Source organism: Heloderma suspectum, chromosome 3, assembly GCF_057233095.1.
Source record: "Heloderma suspectum isolate Gila_16-S chromosome 3, 16-S_ref, whole genome shotgun sequence".
Taxonomy (NCBI): Eukaryota; Metazoa; Chordata; class Lepidosauria; order Squamata; family Helodermatidae; genus Heloderma; species Heloderma suspectum.
Window position 1 is genome coordinate 63,075,948 of NC_139460.1, and position 14,232 is coordinate 63,090,179.

The 14,232-nt window shown below is 42.1% G+C and overlaps 1 protein-coding gene across 1 annotated transcript in view; it reads right to left on the reverse strand.

Annotated features, from left to right (window-relative positions):
* Positions 1-12,619, reverse strand: part of RCSD1 (RCSD domain containing 1) — a 44,939-nt gene extending 32,320 nt beyond the window's left edge. The window contains exon 1 of the mRNA XM_084843411.1: positions 12,456-12,619. Coding sequence (XP_084699537.1) covers positions 12,456-12,506 — 51 coding nt within the window. The 5' untranslated portion in view covers positions 12,507-12,619. The remainder of the gene's footprint in view (positions 1-12,455) is intronic.
* Positions 12,620-14,232: the final 1,613 nt, after the last annotated feature.

Here is a 14,232-nt window from a genome sequence, read left to right on the forward strand (position 1 = left end):
ACACCCCACCCCCCATTGTTGGGAGCTCATAAGTAATGGAACAAACCAACAGCATTTCAAACTTAAGGATCGCCTTTAATACCTGGATGAAAATCCTTTGCATTCAATGACTGCCTGAAGTCTGGAACCCATGGACAGGACCAAATGCTGAGTTTCTTCCCGCAAGATGCTTTGCCAGGCCTTTACTGCAGCTGCCTTCAGCTGCTGCTTGCTTGTGGGTCTTTCTGCCATCAGTCTTGTCTTCAGTAAGTGAGAAGCATGCTCTATTGGGTTGAGATCAGGTGACTGACTTGGCCATTGAAGAACATCCCACTTCTTTGCCTGGAGAAACTCTTGGGTAGCTTTTGCTGTATGTTTTGGGTCATTCTCCATCTGCAATATGAAGCGGCGTCCTATCAGTTTGGCAACATTCGGCTGAATCTGAGCAGAAAGTATAGCCCTATACATTTCAGAATTCATCCTGCTGCTTTTATCAGCAGTCAGGTCATCAATAAACACCAGTGACCCGGTCCCATTGGCAGCTATACATGCCCATGCCATAACACTGCCTCCACTATGTTTGACAGATGATGTAGTATGCTTTGGATTCTGGTACAAGTTAATCTTGGTTTCATCAGTCCAAAGAATCTCATTCCAGAACTGGGCAGGCTTTTTTTGGTGTTTGCTGGCAAAGGCTAATCTGGCCTGTCTGTTCTTGAGCATTACCAGTGGTTTGCACCTTGTTGTGAAGCCTCTGTATTTACATTCATAAAGCTGTCTCTTGACTGTAGATGTTGACAATGACATGCCTACCTCCTCAAGAGTGTTCTGACCTGGCTAGATGTTGTGAAAGGGTTCCTCTTCACCATGAGCAGAATTCTGCGGTCATCCACCTTAGTTGTCTTCCGTGGTCTTCCAGGCCTTTTGCTGTTGCTGAGCTTGCCAGTTAATTCCTTCTTTTTCAGGATGTTCCAAACTGTTGCGTTGGCCACTCTCAATGTTTTTGCTATCTCTCTGATGGGTTTATTTTGTTTCCTCAGCCTAATGATGGCCTCCTTCACTCGCATGGACAACTCTTTGGACCTCATGTTGGGAGTTCCAGTGAACAACTACCAAATGCAAACGTAACACTCAGAACCACCTCCAGGCCTTTTATCTGCTTGATTGGTCATGGAGTACCCAGGAAACAGGCTACACCTGGCCATGCAGCTGCTTGTCAGCTATTCGTTCCATTATTTATGAGCCACCAATGATGGGTGTGTGTGTATGCCACTGGCTGTACTTCCTGAATGGTTAGTGCCCCACTTTCGTCAAACCCCTTGAATTACAGCTGAAAGTCCTGACTTTGCTCCCATCTGGGTGTGTTTCCTTTCAACTTCAGTGTGGTGGTGTACAGAGGCCAACTGCCAAAACAGTTATCCTTGTTCCAATATTTCTGGCCCTGACTGTATCTTTTTAGGTTATAAGCCTGCAGGCAGGGACCGTTGTATTTAACTGGTTGTTTGTAAGCTGCTCTGGGAGCCTGTTTGGCTGAGGTGTGGCATCAAAATACTTCAGATAAATAAATACATACATACATACATAGGTAAGGTAAGGTAAGAGGGACGGAGGAGTCTACTGGAAGGTGGAATGCTGGGGAAGCTGCAGTTTGGATCTGTCAGTTAAAGCAGTTAGTGGGTCAGGCACCAGGGTAAAGGGTGGACGGGGTGTTGGGTTAGGAATAGATCTCTTGTTTTGAAAGTTTCAATGTAAATAGAGCAAAAAAGAAAACAAACAGAAGTTTATATTATAAGTAATACTGTACTTAACAACATAGTTTGATATTTATTTGTTTTCCATTCTCTCATGAATAACATAGAGGACTGTAGTACACAAAAGCTTAGGCCATAATAAATGTGTTAGTCTTTAAGGCGCCACGTTAAAGTGTTAATCCTGGTCTCTCTTCCATGAAATTAATGTTTAAGGGTTTTAACATCCACCCCAAAACAAAATATTAATGGGAAGACCCTGACAGCTGCTTTCAGTGTCACTGATAGAAAGTAGGATAAACATACTTTAAAACAAACAAATAAAATTGTACTACAATGCTAGCATGAGCAGGAAGCTATTCATCTAGCCCCAAAGCTCGCAGCCCCACATGATTGCATTATGCGTAGGTGTGCATTTCTTTATTGCTTATTTCTTCATAGGACTCCCAACTTGTTCTTTCTTATAGTAAAGTGTGTGGTGGTGGTGAACCGACCAGTAGGACAGCAAAACAGGGTTGCCCACAGATGGGGGAAAAGTTCTGCAAACCCAGGGGTGACCCTCAGATAAGCAGAAAACTATTTGTTTGTAAAGTAAATGAGAGAGAGAGAGAGAGAGAGAATGAACCAATAAAGAATCCGAAGGAAGTCACACATGCTCATTGCCCTCCAGGCACTTCATTCCATGATGTTTCAACCTTTTAAGCATTCTACTCCCTCGGAGTTAAAAGTCTTTGGGGGATAAAAAACTCCCTCCCCAGGACTCTTTAAACTGTGATGGGTGAAAACCCTTAAAAACTTTAACTATCCTAGAATCGGGAGATGCAGTTAGGGTAATGTGTGCTGTTAGGTGTGGATCTTCTGACATTTCCCCAGAACCTTCCCATTCAGCAGGGGTGGGCAACTTCTGGAGGGTCTGGGGGCCAATTTCACCCCACTGAAACCCCTTGGGGGGGCAAACGTCTTCCCCCTGCCACCACCACAATGCCAAATGTGCTACCGAAATTTGGCAGCACTGTGGCAGGAACAGGGGGAAAAATCAGCAGTTTTGTTAGTAAATCAACTGTTTTTTAATTTGCTTCTGCCACCACTGCAGCAAATTCAATAGCTTTGGCAGGGGTCAGTGGGGGTCTCACAGAAGGCCAGGGGAGGCCACATGAAAAGGTGTCCCCAACCAGTCGTGTCCAACTCTAGGGTGTGGTGCTCATCTCCATTTCTAAGCCGAAGAGCCAGCACTGTCCGAAGACACTTCCGTGGTCATGTGGCCAGCATGACTGAACACCGAGGTACACGGAACGCTGTTACCTTTCCCGCCGAAGTGGTGCCGGTACCTATTTATCTACTTGCAATTTCTTGCTTTCGAACTGCTAGGTTGGCAGGAGCTGGGACCGAAGACGGGAGCTCACTCCGTCACACGGCACTCGGGTCTCGAACTGCTGTCCTGCCGACCTTCCGGTCTGCAGTTCAGCGTCTTAACCACTAAGCCACCGCGGCCCCTGAGCCAGCCACTTGAATTCAGAGGTCTGTGAGTATCTTATGTGAAATTAAACCACAGCTGTGATTTTTTGAATGACATCTTGCTGCTGCCTAACAGTTGACCAGTCTTGGAACCTCCTACTGGAAGGAATAGATAACACTTATAAGAAAGAATATGTGCTTACTGCTTTCATTATTATTGATTTTTTAAAATGAAATTGAGACAGATATGTTTCCTTGTGAGACACTGCTAAAAGGGTACTTGTATTACATAGAGAAGACATCTGATTAAGAGACAGATAGGCATGGGAAAAATTTAGGGGAAAAAATAAGAGTTTGTCAGTGTGGTCCTAGGAATGTCTATTCAGAAGTAAGTCCCACTGAGTTCAAAGGCCAGGCAAGTGTGTATAGACTTGCAGTTTAAAGGTGCAAACCTATGCATGTTTAGACAGAAAAAAGCCCTACAATTTCCAGCCCCAGCCAGCATGCTTTTCCTATGGAGAGAGATGTCAGCCTCTGAACTCGCCTATCCAGTGCAGGGCTGCTGGTGCATGGAGGGAATCTTCTCCTCCGTGCTCTGGCTGCCTTGCATTTTCGGCTAGACATGTGATTTAGTGTGTCTAGCTGGGGACTTTGGAGTGGGAGGGCGGGAGTCTGCATGGCGCATAGGAAGCCTTGTAAAGAGGCTTCTGTAGTCTCCTCCCCTCCCCCAGGACCACCCCCTTTTCACCCTCTCTATGCTCCATTCCTGAACATGGAGAAGAAGATGGAACGGAGTGAACCGTGCTGGCTATGAGGGGGTGTGGGGGTGGAGAAGGCACACAAACCAAATTGTCCATAACGGTTATAACATTACAGAAAAAGTAAAAGTAACCATGTCAGCTGTAAGAAAAAAAATTAAAAATCCATATTAGGATAATACGTTTATTAGGCCAACTCAAAGGTCACAAAAAGATGTGCAAACTTTCTTCAGGTCTCTTCATCAAGTAAGATGTAACAAAACAAAAAAAAACAGGTGGGGGGAGAGGAGAAAAAAAAGCCTGAAGATGTTGGAAGTCATTTAGTCTGCATAGTCAAAGAGTATTTCTACACCAGGCTTTTATTGCACACTCATGACTGGTCACTCATAGAAGTTTGCGGGTCCTTTACACAATGTTGTCAATCTCCAGGGTGTCTCCTGCACTTTCTGATCTTTATCCCACTTTTTAAATGATCGGAGATAATCCGATAAGGCATGTTAATCCAATATATTGGCAGCATGTAATGACGGAGTTGCACTATAACTGCAGCACCATCTAGTGGCTGTAAAATGAAATATATTGAACTTGCCGAGAAAGCCCTGCAAAAAACAGCCTGTGTCAGCTCATGTAAGGAGCTGAGCTTAATCCCACAAAGCATCCAGAAGGAGAAGCCCCAGGAAGTTGCAGGATAAAAAGCCTGGTGTGGTGAAGCCCAATGTCTTAAGGTAGAATGTGGGAGGAGGTAGTAGGCATTCAAATTAGGCTCTACCACTTACCTAATTAAAGTTTTCCCTTAATATTGTGTTGTAATTATAAGATTACACACACACACACACACACACTTAAAAGTACAATTGATTTCAACTGTGATTTCAATTTCAAAACACACTTTGACATTTGCTGAATTTCATACAATATCATTTATTGGAGTGACTCATTATCCCCCCTCCCCCGCCCACAAACCATACATGATTTCTCAAATTAACTACATGACATGGAAACAAGCTGAGGATTGTAACAATATACAGTGCATTTTAGCTTTTGCTCTGATCAACTAAGCTTGAAGATGGGACCAGCCTGGCCACGCAAGCATTCCAAGTGGTCACTTAAAGGGGACTATTTTAGGGAGAGCATACTATGTACTACAAGTCGACCATTTTGTCTTGGGAGAAATGGTAACCCTCCCTGAAAAGAACACAATTGCAAGCAGTACTCCTAAGAAGGTGTATGTAAATATATTAAGTTAGAAATATTGCTTTGGAACTGTTTCAATTTCTACTCCATAGGACAAACAGTATCACTGGCTTGCTTGCTTGCTTGCTTCCTTCCACAGCAGACAACAGCTGTTGCAAACATTGGGCCTCCACTTGTCTAGACCATGATATGCTCCACTTTCTGAGAGAATACTATCCTTATTACAGCATGTTTAAAACACAGAGACAGTTGTGCCAAGTGAAGAAAGTCTGAATAAATAGCACCACACCCATGGCTAATCCAATTAGAAGCACAACAACTCCATCCCCAAAAGTTTAATTACTTTCTTCCTGCATCTCCAAAAGCAGCAAGTCCAGTGTGGTAACCAGTGTACAGATTTGTTTAAGGAACCTGGAATTTTAAAAGGTTTATCTTCTCATCTGACAAATGATGTAGTCAGCCTTCATATGAATAAAAAAGGGGATCATCTGCAGCCTGACTGGTGATGCTCCACGAGATGAGGAACTAAAAAGTGGAGAACAATGTTGTAGGGAAATGGGTTTCTTTTTAGAATCCTCAATTGCAGAATAATGGAAGGAAGCCAACTACCTTATGGCCAGGGGGTACAAGTCTGACATGGACCTTTTCTAGTGGGCTCTGTATGATGCCTGTAATGTGTATCAGCCCCCAGTGTCTTGTTTATTATTTATTTATTTATTTCATTTCTATACCGCCCAATAGCCGAAGCTCTCTGGTCTTGTTTCTTTGCTGTCTGGTACTTCAGCTTCGAAGTCGTATCACTTCACCCTGTCATGAGAACTGGTGGTACATGTCTACAATGCCCAAACAGCAACGTAGATCATTTGCAGTGCTATGCTTCTACAGACCACAATTTTCACCACCCCCTCCACCCCTTTGTTAGCCCCATGAGACTAGTTAGTATGTGAGGTATGTGAAAGAAGAACTGGCCCAAACAATAGAAAGGGCGTTCAAATAACATCTTTAATGTAAACAGGATTCTCAGAGCAATTTCCAAACTTCTGCTTAGGTCACGTTGCACATTACTTTTTCATATGTGTACGTAACAGAAGAGTGACTGGAGGAATGGTTGATAGCCAAGGCTAGAATGGAATGCTGGGCAATTGGAGAAAGTCAGTTAGAAGGAAGTCAGAAACAGTGAGAGGTCAAGAAAGTGGGAGTTGAGTTAAGATGGAGAGATAGCGAGAGAAACTAGGGGCCAGAGTTGGTTAACAGTACAATCCTATACATACCTACTGAGAAGTAACTCCCACTGAGTTCAGTATGGCTTACTCTAAAGTCAGTGTGTATAGGATTGCAACCTAAATTAATCAGTGAGTAGAATCAGAGACTGGGTGTGAATGAGAAGGGAAGGAGAGAAGTTATTGAAAGCAGAGATTTGGTCTTAGGATTTTAGAAACATTATTATTCAGTTATTGTTCTCAATGTATACCTGTTAAATAAATATACATTTATTCTTTTAAATACCCATGTTCTGGTTGGGGTAGTGAACCCAGCTATTGTGGGTTAATCAAGGGTTAAGCAACCCACACGTAACCCTCAATTAGTAGGTTGGTTAAGTGTGGGCTACGTTTCCCCAATCACCCCGATCGGAGGTCGCATATTCAAAATGACGGCCACACACACCAGGGCTAATCCTGGGCTAGTTTACCCATGGTAAGCCGCCATGTTGTGCAAATTGACCCAGGGTGTTTATGTATGAGGACATAAACATTTTTGATGTGTAGAAATGGTTGTATCAGTGTCTTTTTGGAACTTGGCTACTGGTTGATACATTGGTTGAATCCTGACTTATCTAGGAATCGGGGAAAGTTTAACACATCTCATGGGTGGTGCTCAGTTTCCTTATATTTAGTGAATTCTAAGTTTTAAAAATAATGATGGAAACCTTAACTTCATAGAGCTCATTTCCCCACCAGAGACCAGCAAGATCTGTGACGCATTCAGATGAATGCAGCCCACCAGCCATATATTGTACACTGCCAGGGGTTTGATAAACTTCCTGCTTTTGTAGGCCCAGGCAGGAAGCATAAGAGGAAGTTTGTACAGGTATACATACAAGTAGAACCTACAACAAAATGCTGGTGTGTGGAGTGCTTCTGTTTAGAAGTTCTTACTTGTGGAATGTCACCAAACCTGTCTGTACCAGATTACTAGAAGACAGCAATCTTTTAAAAAGTCTCAGAGAAAACTCCCAAAATTACAAACCAGGAACCTATCTGCTTTATATAATCAAAATTATAGTAAAGAATAGAATAGATGGCTACATTGCAGTACGTTAGGAAAGAACTGATACAGGCTCCGAGGTCGGTTCCCAGATAACACGATATCCTATCGCTGTCTAGTGGCCATAGGATTGCTCCCTAAGTTATCCTAAAAAATCATGGCATTGAAGGGAATGAATGGTCTTTTACCAGTCAGCAGCTAGTTATGAGATAGTATATAAGGGGGTAAGGCTTAATACCCACTTCTCCTAATGGCTAAGGTAAACAGCCATTTATCTCTGTTGGGCCTGTTCTGTTTTCTTATTTCACTAAGGGCACAATCCCTTGCGTGTTAAGACAGCAAAAAGTCCTACATCTCCCAGCATCTCACAGGCACCATGGCTGATTGGGGAATGCTGGGAGTTTTAGGACTTTTTTCTGTCTAAACATGCATAGGATTGCACCTTAAAGATATGAAAAGAGAGGAGCACAGTGCAGTGGTAAAACTGACCCTGAGAAAATGAAGTGCAAAAATACAGAAGGTTTACATGTTAATTCAGGGGTGGGCAACTTGTAACCATTTAGACATTTTGGCCTACAACTCCCATCAGTTCTAGCCAGCATAGCCAGTGGTACAGGATGGTGGGAGTTGTAGGCCAAAACATCTGGAAGGCCACAAGTTGCCCACCCCTGTGTTAATTGCTCCAAATTCTATTACAATAAAATTATATATGACTTCAGTGTCAATAGATTCAAAGCAACACACACATGGAAGAATAGGGATGACTCTATGTCAGCAGTATAAAACCTATGTCCCATCCCCAGGCCTTCATTGTGGTCCCCAAGGCTGCCCTGATGCTTGCCACCTAACTCCCTCCTCCAGCGATATTAATACAGATTGCTCTTTCCCCACTGGGTTAAGTGGAGGAACATATAATTCAAACAGGCCCTTTGAACACTCTGCAGTGCTCTGTTCTGACTGATTTGCAACGGTGGTTAGTTAACAGATGCAATGGACAGGATAGCGGGCTGGATGAAAGACCAGTCTGGCCTAGTATGCAAAATCTGTATTTTTTTTAACCTGAATCAAGGGAACACCAGCTATCTTGGTTCCCTAGGCTAATCTATGAGACACAGTTTAACTCAGCTGCACGTTTCTTTCTTCCCGCTTGCTCTAATGCTCATTTTGGGAAACCTCTAGAATATACAAAGCATGTAACCATCTCTAATCAAGCCAGCTACAAATAGTTTAGAGTTGCATGAAAACTAATTCAAGTGGCTGGCGCAAGGAGAAGCAAAAGTCTCTGTTTCTGTTACTTGTATGTGTTAAGCCCAGATCTGCAAAGAAAGCTATTTTTATCATTGCACCTGGCAAGGTTATATAAGCCAACATCTTCTGTTTGACCAGTTTTGTCAGATGTAGTTCACCCCTGTCATTTGAAGAGAACTTCCTTTATTTCAAGGTCACACTGCCATAAAAACCCCCTTACTTAAGAATTTTGGCACAATACTCCTAAAACTGAGAAATGAGACCTAGACAAAGGACCTCCTCAATCTTAACTCAAACCCTGATACTAGCCTCTATATGGCTTAATTTATGAAATTTCTTCCACTGATCACACTGAAGCCAAATTCACTATTTTATGCTTGTTATCCACACAAATCTGTAAATACCTAATTTTTATTGGCCTGAGATTTCTAAAAAATAAAATAAAAATCTTTTACATTTTCAACTCAGTAACTATTGACTAAAACTAAAATTAAATTGAGATTTTTCACACAGAGCTCTGGAAGCCAAGAACTTCAGTCAGATACATAGGAAGAAACATGACTTGAAATAACATATATGCAATCCTACGCATGTTTAGACAGAAAGAAGTCCTACAACTCTCAGCATTTTTCAGCCAGCCATACTGGCTGGGGAAGGTTGGGAGTTGTAGGACTTTTTTCTGGTTAAACATGTATAGGATTGCATCTTTAGAGTAGGAAAAAGCTAAGATAGCCAACAAGCAGAAGGTACCAGGAAATTTAATTATAATCATAAGGTGCACCTGAAAGGGATTAATTTCTACCAGGGGAAACTCCCAAAACAACAGAAGTGAAATAAGAAAAGCATAATTACTATGAAGCCCATGGTAGCATTTTCTAAACTAAAATTCTAATTTAACATTCTAACTCTTAAGTCATAGGTAATTTCCCCCCAAAACTAATTGATTACCTACCTTCAGTTCTCTGAACTTCTCTTTTTCCAAATGAGACCAGTCACTTTACAGGAAAAAGCCACTGTGAACACTATGTCCTAATCTGATGGCCTGGATGTGACCCACTGTGTGTTCTGGATATAAGCTGTGTTAGCTGATTTCTGCCTGTGATTCTCTACACAGTAATTAAAATCTTGTGATCCAATTTGCTGCTAGCCTCGAAACTACAAAAACATTTGGGCTCTAGAAATTGGATATTATAAAAAATACGACTTGATTTATACGGACATTGTCTAACATTTAGTTTGTTCCCTGCAAGAACAAGACACATTTTTCAAGATGCATTCCAGGCTTCCATACAATGAAAGATAGGTTGAAAAGGCCAGGTGCAATCAAACATCTGAGGCTTCTATAACAAATTTAATTTGCAACTATTCTGTCCTCAAACATCAGCTCATCCTGATGTGTAAATCTCAAATTTGATCCTCCTGAGAGTGACCATGTTTTGTTTGGCAGCTTTTATTTATTTATTATTAAATTTATTAATCGCCCATCTGGCTGGTCACCCAGCCACTCTGGGCGATGTACAGCGTACAATAAAACAGTTTAAAACAATAAAATTCTACAGTAAAAACATTTTCTAAAATACCCTAACCCACCCCTTGTCTTATTTGGCTGACTTGGCTGGGAACTTCCTATCGTATCTCTCTTCCCTTTTCCCTTTAAGGCAAGGGTGGGCAACATGTGGCCTTCCAGATGTTTTGGCCTACTAGTCCTGATCAGTGGCTACTAGTCCTGATGGCTATGTGCTACCTCCAGTATCACAGGCAGTATGCCTATGTACACCAGTTGCTGGGGGATATGGACAGAGGGAGCTGTTGCACTCAGGTCTTGCTTGTGGGTTCCCAGTCAACAGCTGGTTGGCCACTGTGTGAACAGAATGCTGGACAAGATGGGCCTTTGGTCTGATCCAACACAGCTCTTCTTATGTTCTTATGGCCTACAAGTCCCATCTTATGGCCTACAAGTCCCATCAGCCCTAACTAGCATAACCAATGGTGAAGGACAATGGGAGTTGTAGACCAAAACATCCAGAGGAGCATGAGTTGCTCACCACTGCTTTAGGGTATCAGTAAGGCATTCTGATGGTAGGTCCAGTCTAGAAATTAGAAGTCTTTCCACATGATCAAAGCTCATTTTAGCATTTTGCAAGGTCTTCTTCAAAGAAAGTAGCACAAATCCTGTCTGTACATACTAGGTGGAGTGGGGTAGGATAGCCATGTTGTTGTTCCCCCTTCCCCATTTTAAAAACCATTTGGCTAGATAAACACTCCAGGTTAGAAGACAGCATACTGCCTCCAAAGATTTAGAAACAAAGTAAGCTCAGAAAATAGCAGTACAGTGAGTGGCATAGGTAGAGAAGTGCAGAAGATAGCCTTCCTGTTAGCCGCTTTACAAACAATGGAGCTAAGTAAGTGCTCTCATGCTTGGGAGTATGCAGCCTGTAAAGAATTAATCAGTTTAAAATCAATCAGTCAATCACAAAATGGTGCAGCTATTGAGACAGAGTTGGGTCACTCATAACTAATTGCATCACAAGCACTCACACAACCAAATTCCACCATAACAGCAATTAATACTCTGACTAGGAGACAAAAATATTGTGGCTTGTGACTTGTCATCCCTGAAGAAGTGCAACACTGAGGTTAGATGGGGAGACTGTGCACAATGTATGTGCCTTTATTATTCAACAAATCCACTGTGAAGCCTAAGGATTGGCTAAAGTTATCAGAATTGGAGTTACCAAGCTAAACTTGTACTGTGGGAAGCTAGAAGCAAGGGATGGTGATGTACAATTTGTGCTGGAAACTATTAAGCCACGAACAGCTATTATGTTCTTCTTTGTATCTTGCATATATAAAAAAACATGAGCAGGAGTTGCATCCAAGCCTACAGGCCCTTTTGGTATTTAGGATTCTGTAGACTTATCTATTTTCCTGCACCTATTTGACTAACCCCTCCTCAATAAAATATTAATCAACTGCTTGCAGATGAATAATTAAAAGGAAGAGATGTCATCCAGAGAAAGCTAAACATACTTAAATCCTATTGAGAGAACTTCAGTGCACTAAACTTTATCTGAACTGGGCCCAAGACAGCTAAAGATTTCAGGACTGAGAAGTTAAAGTTTTAAAAAAATATATTTACAGAGTTGCCACCACTTTTTCTACCGGGGCTCCTATGCCTTTAACACCTGGCAGAAATTCAATACATGAAGTACTTGATTACCAAGTGCTTTTTCACGGCAGGAAAAGCTACACCTGTTGAATTTCCACATGTCATGTGGCAATACAAGGCACAAGGAGTCCTGCTATGAGTGAACTCTGAGCAACAATGGCAGTTCTGAGAATATGCAGCTATAACATTCCAATCAGTGAAGGAAACCTAAGCCTTCACAGCAGCTTATGTGTACACTGCAAAGTTTTAAATTTACTTTCTACATTATCTCCCAAAGAAAGTAGTGCTAGCCTCAACTTCAATAAAAGCGGACAAAGTTCGAATTCCTTAGTGACAGGCTAAAAAATTATTTAAGTGCCACACTCTTTTGGACACACACAGACCCTCCGAGTCAAATCAAATTAATTCGACTCAAGGTTTTGGATTCTGTGAGGGAAGACACAAGAGAATAACATTTCATCCAAACACAGCGCACACCGTGCCCCCCCCGCCCCCAGTAAACATTATAATAAGTAAGAACAATTAGTTCAGTTTTTTGAGCTGTTTTAAATTGAGCCACATTTACTTGAGTCAAGTTCCAAAGCAACATAAAGATAACTGGAGAAAGAGAGAGAAAAGTTTAGGGTTTGGGTTTTTTACCTCTCTGTCGTGCAGGTGTGAGATGTTCTTGGGAAGTATTTGTTCCCCCATCCCCTTCCTCTTTCCAGTTTCTTTCTGTGTGTCTTCTGTACAAAGCCTCTGACACGGGGGCGGGGGGGGGGAACACACACTGCTTGGGAGTGTTTAATATCCAAGCTTCAACTGATCTTAAAAACTGTCAGACTCCTATGTGGCCTGTACTAGAGAACAAGGAAGGAGGGGAGGGGTAGGGGAGAGGAAGAGAGGGAGGGGAGAACAGAGGGGGGAGGCAGAGCAATCAGGGTTTAAATTTAGACACAAATCTAAACAGATACTGCCTTTCCCAGAGTGCAGGACACAAGAGAGAGTGAGCACCACTGAGAAGACAACAAACCCTCTTATGCATTTCCTTTCTATTTGTATTTCTCAGTTCTCTCCTTCCTCTTCTTGACAACATCTTTTTCCGGGGTGGTGGTGGTGGTGTTTTGTTCTGTAGTTTTCCATAGTTTTCTGGGTTTGCCATTGACTCTAGTTGGGCTAGCAAAAGAAGGGGCTGATTTCATGGGAGTGGGCACTGCAATGTCCAACATATATCTCAGAATAATAAATCAATAGGCGAGGCACCTTTCATGTGTAGCCCCTTTCCTATTCTCTCTCATATTTGACAAAGGCTTTAGGCACCGGGGGCTGGAAGGGTCTCAAACTGTTGGGATGAAAATATTCACTGTCTTCTGTATGCTGCACTCCACCCCTGCCCCCGCCACACACACAAGTGACTAGACTAGAAAAAAAAAATAAAAATAGAGACACACATACATGTATTTATTCTGATTGCTTCTCTACCAAATATCATTCCACCTACTGAGGTCACAGTGCCAAGCCAAGAGCATGTTAGAAAGGATGTTTCTTTTGTCCATCCATTCTTAGCTCTCTGTTTTCCACTGCAGCAAGGAAATGATGCAACCTCTTGAATTTTCCTATACCCTAACCCTGACTCCAGGGTGGAAGAGAAAAGATGTATTAATCTGAATGTCTTTTCTGAATGGTATTACTTTCTTTCTGTATTCTTGACTAGAGCTATATTTGATGAACTTTGACTTTGCTTTTTAATTGCAGGATAGTGTTCCTTGCTTCAGTGCTATGGGACAAAAATATACATAATTTTGTTTTGTTGCTAAAAATTTGACATGATTGTAAAGTCAGTGGGCTGGCCACGTATTTAAGTCATTACTAACATAAGGCCTATTGTTTTCAGTGGGTCTACTCCAAGTATGACTAAATCTGGAAACAACACAATGGGAGGACTATAGTTGCTTCCCACCACCATAAATTCTGAATGGTCATCAGTTTTTAATCTGGTCTTGGGTTTGGGTTTTTTCCCTTCAATTAGCAGGATTATATCAACACCACACCTCTTTCTAAGAACAGGTTTTTGGCAGTTCCTCGCATGGTACTCAAAAGGGCTGTGCTTCACACGATCAAATTCTTCCATGTGATCAAATGTGCAGCTGCCTGGGGCAATTTAAAGAGCACCAGGGTGGATGCATAGGAAGCCAAAAAACAATTCCTGTGATCAGGGCTATTGGGAAGTATGTAGCTGAATAGCAAAAATAGCTACGTTGAACAATTCAGATTAGCCTTACTTCACACAGGTGTACCAAATTGCATGGAAGCCCTTGCAGCGTGAATCAGGCTGCAATCCTATACCACCATACCTGGGAGTAAGCCCTATTGAACTCAGTGGAACTTACTTCTGAGTAGACACCCAGGCAGTGGTGGACTATGAGAAAGGAGGAAA